At 40.5% G+C, this 13,654-nt stretch overlaps 2 protein-coding genes across 2 annotated transcripts; one reads left to right on the top strand and one right to left on the bottom strand.

The window, feature by feature from the left end:
• The first annotated feature begins 4,005 nt into the window (after window positions 1–4,005).
• irx7 (iroquois homeobox 7) lies at window positions 4,006–5,613 on the top strand. The gene is made up of 2 exons (XM_068733293.1): window positions 4,006–4,245; window positions 4,595–5,613. Exons 1-2 carry the CDS (start codon window positions 4,018–4,020, stop codon window positions 5,357–5,359), a joined length of 993 nt encoding a protein of 330 aa, XP_068589394.1. The 5' UTR covers window positions 4,006–4,017; the 3' UTR covers window positions 5,360–5,613.
• A 1,647-nt stretch (window positions 5,614–7,260) lies between these two features.
• On the bottom strand, window positions 7,261–12,084 carry cd40 (CD40 molecule, TNF receptor superfamily member 5). Its single transcript, XM_068733644.1, has 9 exons — window positions 11,934–12,084; window positions 11,277–11,358; window positions 10,283–10,405; window positions 10,044–10,190; window positions 9,858–9,951; window positions 9,071–9,129; window positions 8,471–8,575; window positions 8,337–8,368; window positions 7,261–7,940 (listed from the first exon to the last, which is right to left on the bottom strand). Exons 1-9 carry the CDS (start codon window positions 12,000–12,002, stop codon window positions 7,656–7,658), a joined length of 996 nt encoding a protein of 331 aa, XP_068589745.1. The 5' UTR covers window positions 12,003–12,084; the 3' UTR covers window positions 7,261–7,655.
• Between the last annotated feature and the right edge of the window lie 1,570 nt (window positions 12,085–13,654).

Genomic DNA, 13,654 nt, shown 5'->3' with positions numbered 1-13,654 from the left:
CCAGCAGCAGCAGCAGCACCAGCTGTCACGCAGGCCATCACGGCCTAACCAACGCCGCCTGTCACTCACCCAGCGGAGGGCCGTCAATCAGGCTGCACCCGGGAGGGAGCTGGGAGGCGGGCCGCTGCCCGGCCCCAAACAAAGACATACTTACATTTGCAAGCGGTTTCAGCGCCACTACTATTTTGAAAGAATGATAGAGTGGTCCTGATAAGAGAAACGACAAAGGACAAAGAGTGGAGGGGGGTCTGGGGAAGAGGGGGGTCAGATAGTAAAGAGGTGGGAGAGCTTGATAACATTCTCACTTTGCTTACATCTCTCCATTTGTGTTGGTGCCCCAGGAAAATCTCATTAGGGAGTTCTGGTTGGAGACCATTATGCATTTGTTGTCAATTGATTATCTATGCTTCTCACTATGTAAATCTCTTTCTAGAAGTTTAGCTTTAAGTCTTTATTGGGATTTTTTTTTCTGTGGCTCTATATACATTTTCTGTCAAAATATCTGAAAACACACATTTTAGCTTTTTAAGCATGTTTCACGATAAAAAGGAATATAATTCTTTCATCTCCTCCGGCTCAGTTTCTACAAGTCTGTCTGTCAACTTTCTCTCCTTTCAGTATCTGGTGCGTCAAAAATAAACTAACAAGCAATAGGTGTGGAGGACTCTGCGGATTCTCTTTGGGCTTTTGTTGTCTTGTTCACACCTACCTATGAGTTATTCTAATTGCGCGTTTCGTCCCTTTGTCGGCTCGCAGGTAGGGGATTGCCTGTAATTGAGGTCACACCTAAACCTTTTGTCCTGACCTGCTCATTAGCCCCTTGCACTGTCGTTCTGCATGTCCATCCAAAGCCGGGGGCTTTCTGTGCACGGAGTTATCTGGAATATGCACAGGATTTGTAGATACAAAGGAAGGTTCACAGCACTATTTCAATACAGAGGAATCAGATCTTCTCACAGATACAGATAAGTCCATCCTCTTTGCTATCTTGTACTGTATCTCTTTGGGTGCTGGGAACAATCGTCTTCCATTTGGTCACTTCTCTCTCCTGCGAACGACTGACATCCTAATGGCAAACAGCACAAATTCAACCTGTCAGAGCAAGACCAACACCTGCATTGTGGCCGAGCTGCCAAAAGAGGAAGAGAATGAAAAGGAGTTCTACAAGAGGGACAAAGGCCGCTGCCCTGAGCTGTTTGTGTTGTGAGATGTGGACTACTGATGCCATATAGGCCTCCTTCTCTTTGCACTCTAGCTGGAACTATTGTTGCTCTTGTTCAAATTTGCTTTAGGTTCTGTGGACGCAGCCCAAAGAAATTCCTCCTTTACCACGTTTTAGTTTCTCTCGCGCTTCATATTTGGGGCCATCATTACACACTAGTCTACCCTCAATTAGGCAACATAATATTTACAAACACCTCTTATGATAACTACGGGGCTACGGTGGGAGAAACAAAACAGGAGAGGAAATATTTATTTTCATTTTCAGTAAATCAGAATGTTCAAAAGAAGCCCAAATTCTGTCTTCAAATGTCTTGTTTTTTCTGACCAAAAGTCCAAAACCCAAAGATATTGAGTTTATTATTATTGTATAAAGCTGGAACTTGATAATGTGTTTCATTTTTTCACTGTTAATGCTTGACTTAATCGATTACTCCATTCAAAATAGGAGCAAATTCTTTTTCAATCGAACAATCCATGAATCGGAAGTACACGGAAGTACTGACACCAGAAAACACATTATACTACATGAAATGGCAATTCAGAAGTTGAAGCGGTTTTGTTTTAGGAGCAAAATCTGCTGGTAAGATGAAAAACTATGTATTCATTTCTTCATATTGGTCGATAATAAAACAATGGTTGATTGTAGAAATTGTTGTAACTTGTACAACTTATTTCTACTTAAAATGTACAATTTTGAATTAATTTTGAATTAAGTTAAGCGTTTGTATTTCATAAAGGATGACACTGCATCACAACCAACAGCTCTCTAAAATATATTTTTAGCAACATTATAATCTTCATGAAGGTAGAGTTTTTTGTTGAACCTTTTGTATTAGACTGCATTATTTCCACCAAGCTGTACCTAATAAACTGACAACTGAGTGTAAATTCTTAGTAGGTGTAAAATTTGCTGCAACAAGGAAATCAATCCACTACATTACAGAGTTGAACTTTTCCCTCGTTACATTTACAAGGTTATCCTTTTAACTGTTTCAAATAATTGTGAAAGAAGAATACCAACTGCTGGTGTAACTTTGATAAAGTCAGACTTATGGACATGCTCAGATATGTTAAGTATGTGAATGTGCACACTTATAGGCTAATGTTGGGCTTAAATATTAGAAATAATTCAGTTCATAAGTCTGCAACTTACTGGTATTCAGGTGTTATTATTAACAGTGAGGGCCAATGCATTTCTTCAAAATAAGAAACAAGGTATGCGAGACATGAAGAAGAAAGTAAAGCATGACTCATAAAGAAATGAACAGATTTTAAAAGAGTTTCATCGAAAGCAAAAGCAGAAAAAAGCAACTTATTGAGGCAAAGTGAAGAGTTAATACAAACTGTAGGCAATTGAAGGTTACAACTCACATATTTTGGGTTTAAAGTAAAAATGCATCAAAAACAGAAATAACAATCTAAACAGAAAATATTGTAAAATAAATATATGTAAAGTGGCTTTAGGTATCATCACTGCACGTTGTGTCACTTTAAGACTTTTGTCAGTATCGCCACTAGCACTACCCCTCTTAACAGGGTTAATATAATAATACAAATTATGCAAGATGAAAGAGGTGAAGCTCCCTTGAACCCAAACACGGAGCTTAACTGTGGCTCTTTTGAAGGGCATGAAGGGGGGAGAGACAGTGGAATAAGAAGTGTAATCTTCTCCTCTTATCTCCAACAACCCCCTCCACACACACATACATTAGCATCTGTTATCTCACAATTATCATATACATTAGTCAACACCTGTTTCACTTAACCTCGTTTAATTAGGACCATTGAAACGCTGCGCTTCATTCAAAACAATGCCATCCGACATGTAGAAGGGCAGTTTGTTATGGTTCAGTCAATAAATTAACAAATAAAAAGATATGGTTCCAAAAGACAACTTGGTTATATTCATTCAATTATTTAATGAAAGAGCTGCAAGAGGTTTATTTTGGAGAATGTAACACATCCGTCTGTAGGGACACTTTTACGCATGCATGCGTAAAACGTACTTTAATTGTTTATTCGCGTAATTTAATGTCATTGAGATGGTTAATTCAATTCACAAAACTACAGATCTGTAGAGGATGAAGTGTCATAAGCGACAGCAGAGACTGGCGGGATGTTGTTAACTGAATTCAGGTCATTTTCTAAGCTCTCCGGCGATTAGTGCTAGACATGCGAAGTGTTAAATCCGTCATTAGAAACACATCTAACTGGTGTAAGTTTCTGTGTCTTGAAAACTAAAGAGGTAAAATAAAAACAAAATAAAACCGATTAAAACGTATAAATGGAAAATCAAATAATGTCGCCAAATGAGTGGATATAATTTGTAACGTTTCGTTTTCTGTTTATGAGCTATGAAATAAAAAAAAGTTTTATTTTGGGCTTTTATCAAAATGAGATCAATAACAGAAACCTAAAGACTATTTCTCTGACAAAAATATGAGCTGATCGTAAAGTCAGAGTCTTTATTCACCTCTCAAAAGAAAAATGTTGCATTTGAATTGAAACTTCAGTTCTTTACAAACAAATCTTGCGTTGCGATAAGCAGCACATATTTAGCTCCTCCGCGAAAAACGCTAAAAGGAACAGCGGAGGGCCTCTTTGATGGGATTTGTTGCCAGTGAAAGCTGTGGGTCTTTTGAACGTAGCTGTCAGTCACTACCAGTGGGACCTCCCCCTGCCCCCCCCCCCCCCCCCCTCCTTGCAAACACACGCTGGCAGCTGGGTGTATATATAAATAGATCCAGGAGGTCGGATTGCCACTCAAAGCCGAATAGCTGGGACGCAGGAAAGATGCCCGCATCGCAAACTGGAATTGGCAGCTTTTTCTTGGAGCGGAACATCAGCATGCCGATTGGATATCAGATCCCGGTGCTGGGATGTCCACCGAGCGTGCAGCAGCAGCAGCAGCAACAGGCTCAGCATCTGGCAGCGATGGCAGCTGGAATTCCAATAACGTACTCTGGACTACAGGGATACAACTTCATCCCCTACCCACACCACAGGCACCTCACACACATGGTGAGTTGATAATTCACAAAGTCATTCAGCCTTTACGTTAAAAGCTCAAGTGGAATCATTACAACCAACTTTTAAACAGAAACGTGAGTAAAATCGGATCTTGGAGAAACTCATTTGCAGAAAAGGCATCGTGGAGAATTCACTCTCTCACACGGAGTTGTGCTGAAGTTATGTTAGCCTAAAGCCTCAAAAACTTTCCCGGAATCCATGAGTTCAGGAGGTTTTCCCCATATCTGTCTATAAACAATTGAATTGTGTGCTCTGGCTCAGGGGTCGCCAAATCCGTGCGTAATTGCGCACAATCGAGATCCCTTTGCTTGTTCTTACGTTCCTTCTCTCTGTTTTCCAGAACAACGGATTCGACTTGAAGGCCACCTCTCCCTACCATCACGCGCTACTGGCTCGCGGTGGGGCTTTCTATCCACCGTACCGCCCTGGAGCAGCCGAGGATCCCAGTAGGGTCGCCAAAGTGGCCACCCGAGAGAGCACCGGGGCGCTCAAGGCCTGGCTTAACGAGCACCTGAAGAACCCGTATCCGACCAAGGGCGAGAAAATCATGCTCGCCATCATTACAAAAATGAGCCTCACGCAGGTCTCCACCTGGTTCGCCAACGCAAGGCGACGCCTTAAGAAGGAGAACAGGGTCAGCTGGGCGTGTAAGGGGAAATCAGACGAGGAGGATGACGATGAGCACGAGGGAGAGAGCGACGATGCAGACAGTTCCATGCAGAACTGTCATCTGGACGAGGAAGAGCCTCGAGGTGACCGCGCACACACCGATGAGCACGAAGACGGCGCTTTGGACAGCTCAGCGTGCGTGGATGCGCGGTTGGAGATGCCGCAGCAGCAGCAAAGCAGCGAGCACGAGGACAGACAACTTGCACTTGTTAAGAAAGTTGAAAAGAGCGACTCTGATCACACGCTATCGGAGAGTAAAGAAAACATTGTCAGTCAGAAACCCAAAATCTGGTCTTTGGCCGAGACCGCCACCTCAGAGACGGTTAAGAAACCCCTGGACAATATTTACCACCCGGCCGGAAAACTGTGGGCCGAGTGGGCTTCAAGAAACGGACTGTTCGTTCCGTCATGTTACACCACTCGTGAAATGGTCTGAGTGGGTATTTGGACATCACGTGACAGACACTTTTCCACTTCTATGCACTTTAAACTTTCAAACCTCAGGGAGTCGGTCGATTATTCCTGAAGTTTGCAGTGAAACGAAAACCTGTTTTGAGACCAAAGACTATAAACATGTTGTTGTAAATAAATGTAGATGTATTTTTCCATCGCCAACATGTAAATTATGTTTCCTTTGTCTATTCATGAAGACATATTTTTGCTTAAATAAAGTTCAGCGTCTAAATACAATTTTTTTGGTCTGGTCTGTATTTGATTTCAACGCACTAAATTCAGACAGTTTTACTTTGGATAAATGGAACGCCACATCGTTTCTCGTTAATATGAAAAATGTGGAAAAACTCCAACATATAACAGTTTGTGTTAATAAGGGTTCTGCACAGACGGTAGCATTTTCTTCAACACGATCTAAATTATCATGTAAGACTAAAAGAGAAGTTGGCTTATTCATGTAAATTGGATGAGTACAAAAAGAGTATTGGCCTTACTTTGCATATCAAACCCAAGACCCAAGGCTACTTAATCTTCCCAAACAGGTTTTGGGCCAGATTGTTGCTGGGTAATCCCCGCCATTACACTTTGAACAATTCCACTCCGAATGCTCTTAAATGCCTGTGTGACTGCATGTTGTGTTTATTTTAGCCAATTTATCCTCAGGTATAGGCTGCAAAATAAAATTCACTTTAGATTAAACAGCAGCAGGCTCACACGTCTGTTCCAAGTTTTGGTTCAATCTAAAGTCTGGAAGAGGGATTCTTCACTATCACGTTTCCGTGTAAATTCAAAGGGCCGTTCCTTCATTAATCCGGGGATAATGAGAAAGCCCCTAGGCGCGTTGTTGCCTTGTCTTCTGGCCTCGCCTCTGCATGCAAATCCCTACAAACAGGAACACACAGAGGGCAGATCAGCTCTTATCTGAGCCCATTTTCTCACAACAAACAGATGAATAGAATAGAATGTCACCAAACTTCAAAATGTTTAAGAGCTACTTCTAAAACTATCTCCTTTTGATTTGGACTTTTACAGTGGTAGCATACCTAAATTACACTGTTCTACTCCTTATAATTAACTTAAACTTATGTTTAAAAAGAACATTATGTCAGTAGTGGAGAACTGTAGAGACACCTTTTGATGAGCTGCATTTCCAACAGTCTACAGTGAACCTATCGCGCCCCTCTGAGGAAATCAAGTGGAACTACAGCACGACTCAGTCCATTCAACATGAGCTGGGAGGTAAAAGCAACAGTTGCATGACGCTGTTCGCTAAATGTTATGATCCAGTAAATAAGACAATGGTTTAACATATATGTTCCGATTGAACGTGACTTACACTTTCCAAGGACATCATTATCTACAATGTCCATCACGAATAAACGTCCATAAATCCGCTTGTATATCATGAACGCTCATTCAAACTCCAGGACTTGACTGAGAATCTTCATGTTTTTACGTTTTCGTGAGAATCAAAGTGATCCAGTAACATGTGTCCGAACACCCGTGGGTCCACTGCAAAGATGAACTGCTTGTAGCTAATTCGGCTCACTTTTAAAGTAGCCATTCTTCCGAAATGGAAACAAACAGATACGAATGACTGAATTTAAAATAGTATTTCCGACACATAGGGTACATCCCAAGTCTCATTATTGCGTCCCCGTTTCTCTCACTTGCGTCCTTTCCTTGCGTCTTAGGGTACATCCCAAGTCTCTTAATTGTCATTAAATGACAATTAAGAGACTTGGGATGTACCTCATGGATGTAGAAGGACATTATACCCCAAAGGCATTATGGGAACTGACTCGATGTTGGTGACAGACTTTGAAAACACTGCATTTGACAGATACACTAACAAATAGCAGGACAAATAAAAACTCCCATGGATTAACACTCAAGTGACATGCATTTTAATGCAAGTTCAAATGTTTTTAAATTCCATGCGTTTTCCATGCACAATTATCCCCATAACACAACTTTGTACATTGTGCAAATATACATTTTTTTTTAAAATTATACAATCTAGAAGATTAACATATAGGACAATGACGAAATGTATAACAAGACTTTGAAGAATGCTACTAACTTTAAAACTACAACATATGCCATACACTGCAGTAGAATGTACTTTGTTAAGTAGTTGTAAACTGTAAACACTTAAAACTACGATATACAGCATAACGGGGGAACTATGTACAACACACACATAGGGCAACATTACACAACAGGTTACGTTCATAATTACATGCAATCAGCAATGATCGTAGTGACAGCAGCTGCTTTCAGGCTGTAAATGTCTGCGGTTGTGACTCTTGTCGGGAAAGGACTGACGATTTCCCATTCTCCTGAGTCACAAAGTTCCCATTTTCACTGAGAACTAAATCTGGTGACACCTCGCTCAGCAAATCCTCGTTTTCCTCCGGTGACCTCGCACCACCCTCCTCTTGAGAGGACTGCAGCTCATGCATCGTGGACTCTTCCTCAGTAGGATCAGTTGGGTTTGTTATCAGCACTTTGGTTTCTCTCAGTGGCTCCTTTTTGCTTCCCAGACAGGATTGAAAACAGACCTACAAGAGAGTGAAATAGTGTTCAAATGTAGAAATATGGAATATTACATTTTCCAGAAAAAACTTAAATTAGAAGGCTAGCTATTCCCCCTGTTTCTAGTCTCCATGCTAAGCTAAGCTAACCACCCCACTGGTTACGGCTTCATATTTAGCGAGCGGATATAAAAGAGGTATCAATCCTCTCGGTCGGAAAGAAGGTGAAATAATCACAAAATCTCAAACTATTCCTTTTAAGCGTGCATATAGAGGTAAAGTAACACTGTTTTAGAATCAATTATTTCAGTCACAGTAAAGTGTGTTTTTGAGAGCGCAATGATTTGGATTGTTTTCAGAATGCTACAGTTTACTGCAGTCAGTTTGCTGCAGTCAACAACGCAGCATGAAAATCACATTTACCTTCACTTTTCCATTTGCCTCTCCTGGTTTATCTAACACAGAAAAAAACAGAGAACATGAGTACAGTAAGTGGATTACTGAAACTTGAACTCATTGAACATGTCATAAAAGAGAGCATTCAAAGCACAACGTACCTTTGCATACACAAAACCAGAAAGCATAGCTTATAAACCCAGTTAGAACCACGATCACAAAAATCACAACTCCGATCATAACTCCATGTGACCGTGGGGTTGCCTCTGCAACACAAGAAAAAGAGAGAAAAAACATTAATCACATATTGATCCTTCCAGTTGTGTAACTTTCACAAGGTATCATCTCCAATAATACAGGATAAGTAGATCATTTGAGTAGGATATGAATTACGGGAAATGTGTTTTCAGCAAATCACTGAATCACTTTCATATTTGCCACACTGTAGCAGAAGAAGCACAAATAAAGTGTGAAGAAAAGAGGTTTTTCATAGAGCGCTTACTTTTTAATTCTAAAAATGTGGTTATTTAGCCAGTTACAACACAGCAGCGTCCAGACATGAATGTAGTGTAAACAATGTGTCGGTGAAAGCTGTTACTCACACGCTCAAAACCGCAGACCAACACAGATTTACGAGATCAGTCATCACAACGCCTCCGTAGTTTCGTTTTAAGCAAGCCACCACAAACCACACAGCTGCACATGGCAGGAGGGCGAAAAGTGAGAAACTTTTACAATTTACCAGCCTACGCAGAACTTACCACAGATGTTGTCAGACATGTCCGTTCCTTTTTTTTCAACCTGGTGTCCATCCATACATCTGCAAAGGATTTCACAGCATTAAAGGATAATTCCTGGTTTCAGATTCAGGTGATTACAAGTCCTGAAGTGTCTCATTCAACTCCCATTCAAGCACAGTGACACGTTTGGTGAATAGGGTACTCTGCTAAAGTGACAAAAACAAAGTTGAAGCCCGTTCCTGTGTAGGACATTATGAGAAATGTGCTTTCCTACAGAGAGTTTGATGGAAAGATCAATGCCACTCTCCTACCTGACCAGCAAATATACAGCTACAGCTAGTTAGCTTAGCATAAAAACATAAACATAAGAAATAGGGGGAAACAGCTAGCCTGGCTGCATCTAAAGGTAACAAAAACACACCAACTAGCACTTCTAAAGCTGACCGATTAATATGTCATATCTTATTTGTGGCTTTACGAGGGGTTAAGAGCTGGACTATTTCTAGGCCTGCTGCTGGCCGTAGATTCATATTTAACATACATCTATGAGAGTGGAACTCTCATAAACGCGCAAATAAGCAGGTTTTTCTGAATTGATTCCTTTATAAGTGACTTAGTACGCTTGAGGGAGCTCATGACAAGACCAAAACCAAAATGAGGAGAAATTATTTCCATGTTTATCTCTGAAACCGTCTTGAGGACAAAAAGGTGTTGCTCTCATGAAGGTTTGTTTAAGCCGAGATTAAACGGTAAACTGAGGCTCTAGGTGTGAGATTTTGGGAAGTGGAATTTGAGTTCCTGCACTTACTCTGTCCATTTCTTACAGACACCGCTCCATGAGTTGTCTTCAGAAAATGTGCCCTCTGTGCATTTCTGACACACCGTGTTATGCGTGTGGTTGCCTGAAAGCAGAGTGTGAAAGAATCAGCACATTGCCAAAACAACGCTGGCCATTCTTTATGTTCTTAATGTGAACCAAAGCTCCGTGTCCTACCTATGGATCGAGCTCCGTGTCCTGGTTCACAGGACGTGTGTGGCACACAGGTTATACATTCTTCACTCGAGCAGTGGAATCCCTCTTTACACATGCAGGCGCTTCGTTCCTTCTTGTTCTTTTGGACACCAACATTAAAGTTCTTATCTGAAAGTAGAATGGACACAAGTTGTAAGTTGGGCTGCATCAAACTAAAGTCTGTCAGTGTAAACCTAGCACCAGTTGTGTTTAGTTCTTACGTGGGTCACAGTATGGTTGGCGTTGACACTTGGTTTCAGTTGTGTATTTATCCTGGTACTCATTGTCTCTGCATTCTGTGCACTGAGGATCCTGACAAGTACCGCCGGACGACATTCTGGTCCCTGAAAAACACAGTGTTGTTCATAGTCAAAAACCTGTGCAGTACTATAATATTTGTCTCAGGTATACATGTGGCTTCAAGGAGTAGTTGAGACATTTTTGGTAAATAAGCTTCCTCGCTGAGAGTTAGATGAAGAGATTGATACCATTCTTCTCTCTGTCTGTTAATAGTTACATCCAGGGGACCGTTAGCTTAGCATAACGACTGAACACAGGCTCTGCCTAACGGAAGGTAACAAAACAATGCCTCCACCAGCTCCTCTAAATCTCACTAATTAACATGTTTCAGATTAGTTTACGAAAGACAAAGTGTAAAAACAAGAAGTTACAATTTCTTCTCGAGGGGTTGTGTGCTCTACAGATCTGCTGGATATATATACATATATATTTGGTATAGCTTAGTTTAGTCTGTGACATGTTAAATCCTTATGCCCATTACAAATTCCCAAGGTGACATCTTAAAAGGTCTGGTTTGTTCCACCAAAACCAAAAGATATTCACCTCACAATGTAATAAAACAGTGAAAATGAGCAAATCATCTCATTTGAGAAGCTGGAGCCAGTGAATGTCCCCCCCCCCCCCAAAAGTAAAGGTTATTAGCATCAGTGATGATGCTCTTTTTTAAAAATGTGCTGTCTTTGACTCCTATATACTGTACTTTTAATGTGTATTTAACTCATGTAGCTATTGGGGGACATCCTTTACATTTACACCTCGATATAGACCACATGGCTCCCAATTGTTCATGTTTTTAGGACAGTGAGTGTGTGTGTGTGTGTGTGTGTGTGTGTGTGTGGCTGCAATAACAGAAGTAACATGTTCCTAGTTCATCTTTAGATATGCTAACAGAGTCAGCTGATCATGTTCACGTACCTGGACCACACATTTTGCAGCACACCCCATTCTTGTCATATTGAGTTAGAGGGTCGCAGACGGGCTGAGCAGCGGTCATCACCTGTATGACAACAAGCGGGAATAAGAGCAGTACACATGAATACGAGCAGTACACATGAATACGAGCAGTACACATGAATAAGAGCAGTACACATGAATAAGAGCAGTGTCCTCTGTATTGACTGTGAGGCGGCTGTTGGACCACTTCCTCTCAGAGCAGACTTTACGAAGCGTGACGGAAAGTCCCAAACATTCAAGAAAATGTCAACTCTGAAACTAAAAGCCAACTGCCTCTCGTTCTTTCTTTTGCACACTGTACCTGCTTTAATATCATTATTTGCGTATTTTGTGTATGAAGAAAAAAAGAAAAAAAGGTCATGCGTTTCACTGCTGCGAGTTAAAACGAAAGTGAAAGTAACTTTTTTTAACAGACGTGCGTCAAAGGGTGTAACCGTGAAATAAAAACGCACAATTTCGGCCATAATATCACATTTAGCTGTACATCAGAGTAAAATACCAATATAATGATTTAGAATTAGCACCGATTATAACAATCACACGACTACACGATAACGCGTAAATGCTGCTACTTATCATATTCTCTAAAAAAAGAAATACATTGATTAGATTACTCACCGAACAACCCGTCATCATCATCATCAGCAGCTGCAATAGATGCATTTTAGTGAATCGCGTCCGCGGCATGTTGCTCTCTGCTTCAACTGTAACAGGGTGTCGTCGCAACTGTGAAGTCTGCCTTCTTCTATCACTTACTTGGAGGGCGGAGCTGATCTGAGGGTATTTCCTGTGTGTGTGCGTTTTTTTTTTTTTTTTACTTGACCGTTTCCTGTAAATTAATAATATCGTCCCGGCAGTTTGGCTCCTAAAATGTCCAGAAGAGACTGTTAATTCATTCGTTGTTCGGGGGAATTTTTCATATTCGTAAGCTTCTTGAGAGCTCGCCCGTGGTTTGAACCCTTGAGGATTGAGTTTAGAAAGAGCATAGTGTCTATCCAAATCATAAACAATAACAATGAGCTCATATACTTAATTTTCTCCAGGAATCTTATAAAGACATGTTATTGCCTGTTAAGTTATTATTTGTATTATTGTATGTTTTTGCTCCTCTCTTGTTCTTTCATTTATTAATTTAAAAAATATAGTTTCTTATTATGTCCTGGTTGAATGTATCGCCATAGTGGGAATGAAGTCAAGGTGTCGTGGTAACCCTATTATTTTAGATCGATGCCTAATGTTCTCTGTTTTGTGATAATGTCACACATAAATGATGATTACAACAATAAGGAAACATGTAGTAATTAATTTTATTCTGCTATTCAATACCACGTTGCATTTAAAAAGGGTAATTCGCTTTTATAGGCGACAGATGTTGATTGTTGTCATTGTCACACATGTGCCTGAAACTACACCAGATCGAGGGATTCCCCAAGAGGTTTTCACCGGGGGGGGGTTCTCCACACGATCAGCGTGTGACTGTTGGTGAAGGGTGCTGCTGCTGTGTTCAGACATGCGCACTGACCATTTAAAGTGTCTAAACCGTAATCGAGTGAGCCCTACGCCGTTCATATTTTGTTGCGTGTGTATTCATGCAATTACGGCACATGTAGCGCGGGTACAGCTAAAGCGGCACATGCGCACTTCATTTCTCACAATCTTTCACTTGCTTGAAATTTCAATGGATTCCTAATAGTAATACTAATAATAGTGTTCCTTTCCTGTGCACACATTGAACATGATGCCATTTTAGTGGAATATTTATACAATTTCCCTCACATCAGACATTAAGTTTGTAACATATTACTTCAGTACAAATCACTGACTTTACCTTCATGCTATTCCTGGTTGTAGGATCTCTTGTCATTCCTGTTACAGGATAGCTGTGAGAGAAGGTATTTTGAATAAGTGTGTATTTTGTGTGTTTTTTCTTCTTTTACTCTGATATTTGTGTTCCTACATGCACTTTTTTGTGTGGCTTTTCTTGTATTAGTCCTACTCAACATTAAAGACCAGGACTGGGGAGGAAGGGATGATGGAAGGGTGGGTGAAGGGTAAAATGTAACCTTTTCATCACTCTATACTTGACATTTTCCATTTTTTCTTGAACAAAGAATACGTCTAATGTATTCCTAGTTATGTGCTTCTCTGTCCCTACATAGCAAAATAACTCATTAGTCCATTTTTGAGAATTAGATAGTACTAAAATCCAATTTCATTCATAGACATATTAAAAGTTCTGAACAGTTTTGCTGAGAATTCAGTCAGATATTCACCATTAATAAAGTGCTAAACTACACTGTTGTTGGTGAATTCACCTTTTATGGGTGAAATCCTTTTTT

Source organism: Cebidichthys violaceus, unplaced genomic scaffold (genome assembly GCF_023349555.1).
Source record: "Cebidichthys violaceus isolate CVI_PGR_0920_01 unplaced genomic scaffold, fCebVio1.0.p SCAF_6, whole genome shotgun sequence".
In the NCBI taxonomy this organism is placed as follows: Eukaryota; Metazoa; Chordata; class Actinopteri; order Perciformes; family Stichaeidae; genus Cebidichthys; species Cebidichthys violaceus.
The sequence above is the reverse complement of the archived record's forward strand: the minus strand, read 5'-3'. Positions and strand labels throughout refer to the sequence as shown.

Excerpts from the sequence above, each read along its gene's own strand:
- irx7 (XM_068733293.1), top strand. The coding sequence starts at position 4,018 with ATGCCCGCATCGCAAACTGGAATTGGCAGCTTTTTCTTGGAGCGGAAC. Across the intron at positions 4,246-4,594 it reads ACAGGCACCTCACACACATG|AACAACGGATTCGACTTGAA; the intron begins GTGAGTTGATAA and ends TCTGTTTTCCAG.
- cd40 (XM_068733644.1), bottom strand. The coding sequence starts at position 12,002 with ATGCCGCGGACGCGATTCACTAAAATGCATCTATTGCAGCTGCTGATG. Across the intron at positions 10,406-11,276 it reads CTGCAAAATGTGTGGTCCAG|GGACCAGAATGTCGTCCGGC; the intron begins GTACGTGAACAT and ends TGTGTTTTTCAG. Across the intron at positions 8,369-8,470 it reads CTGGTTTTGTGTATGCAAAG|ATAAACCAGGAGAGGCAAAT; the intron begins GTACGTTGTGCT and ends TTTCTGTGTTAG.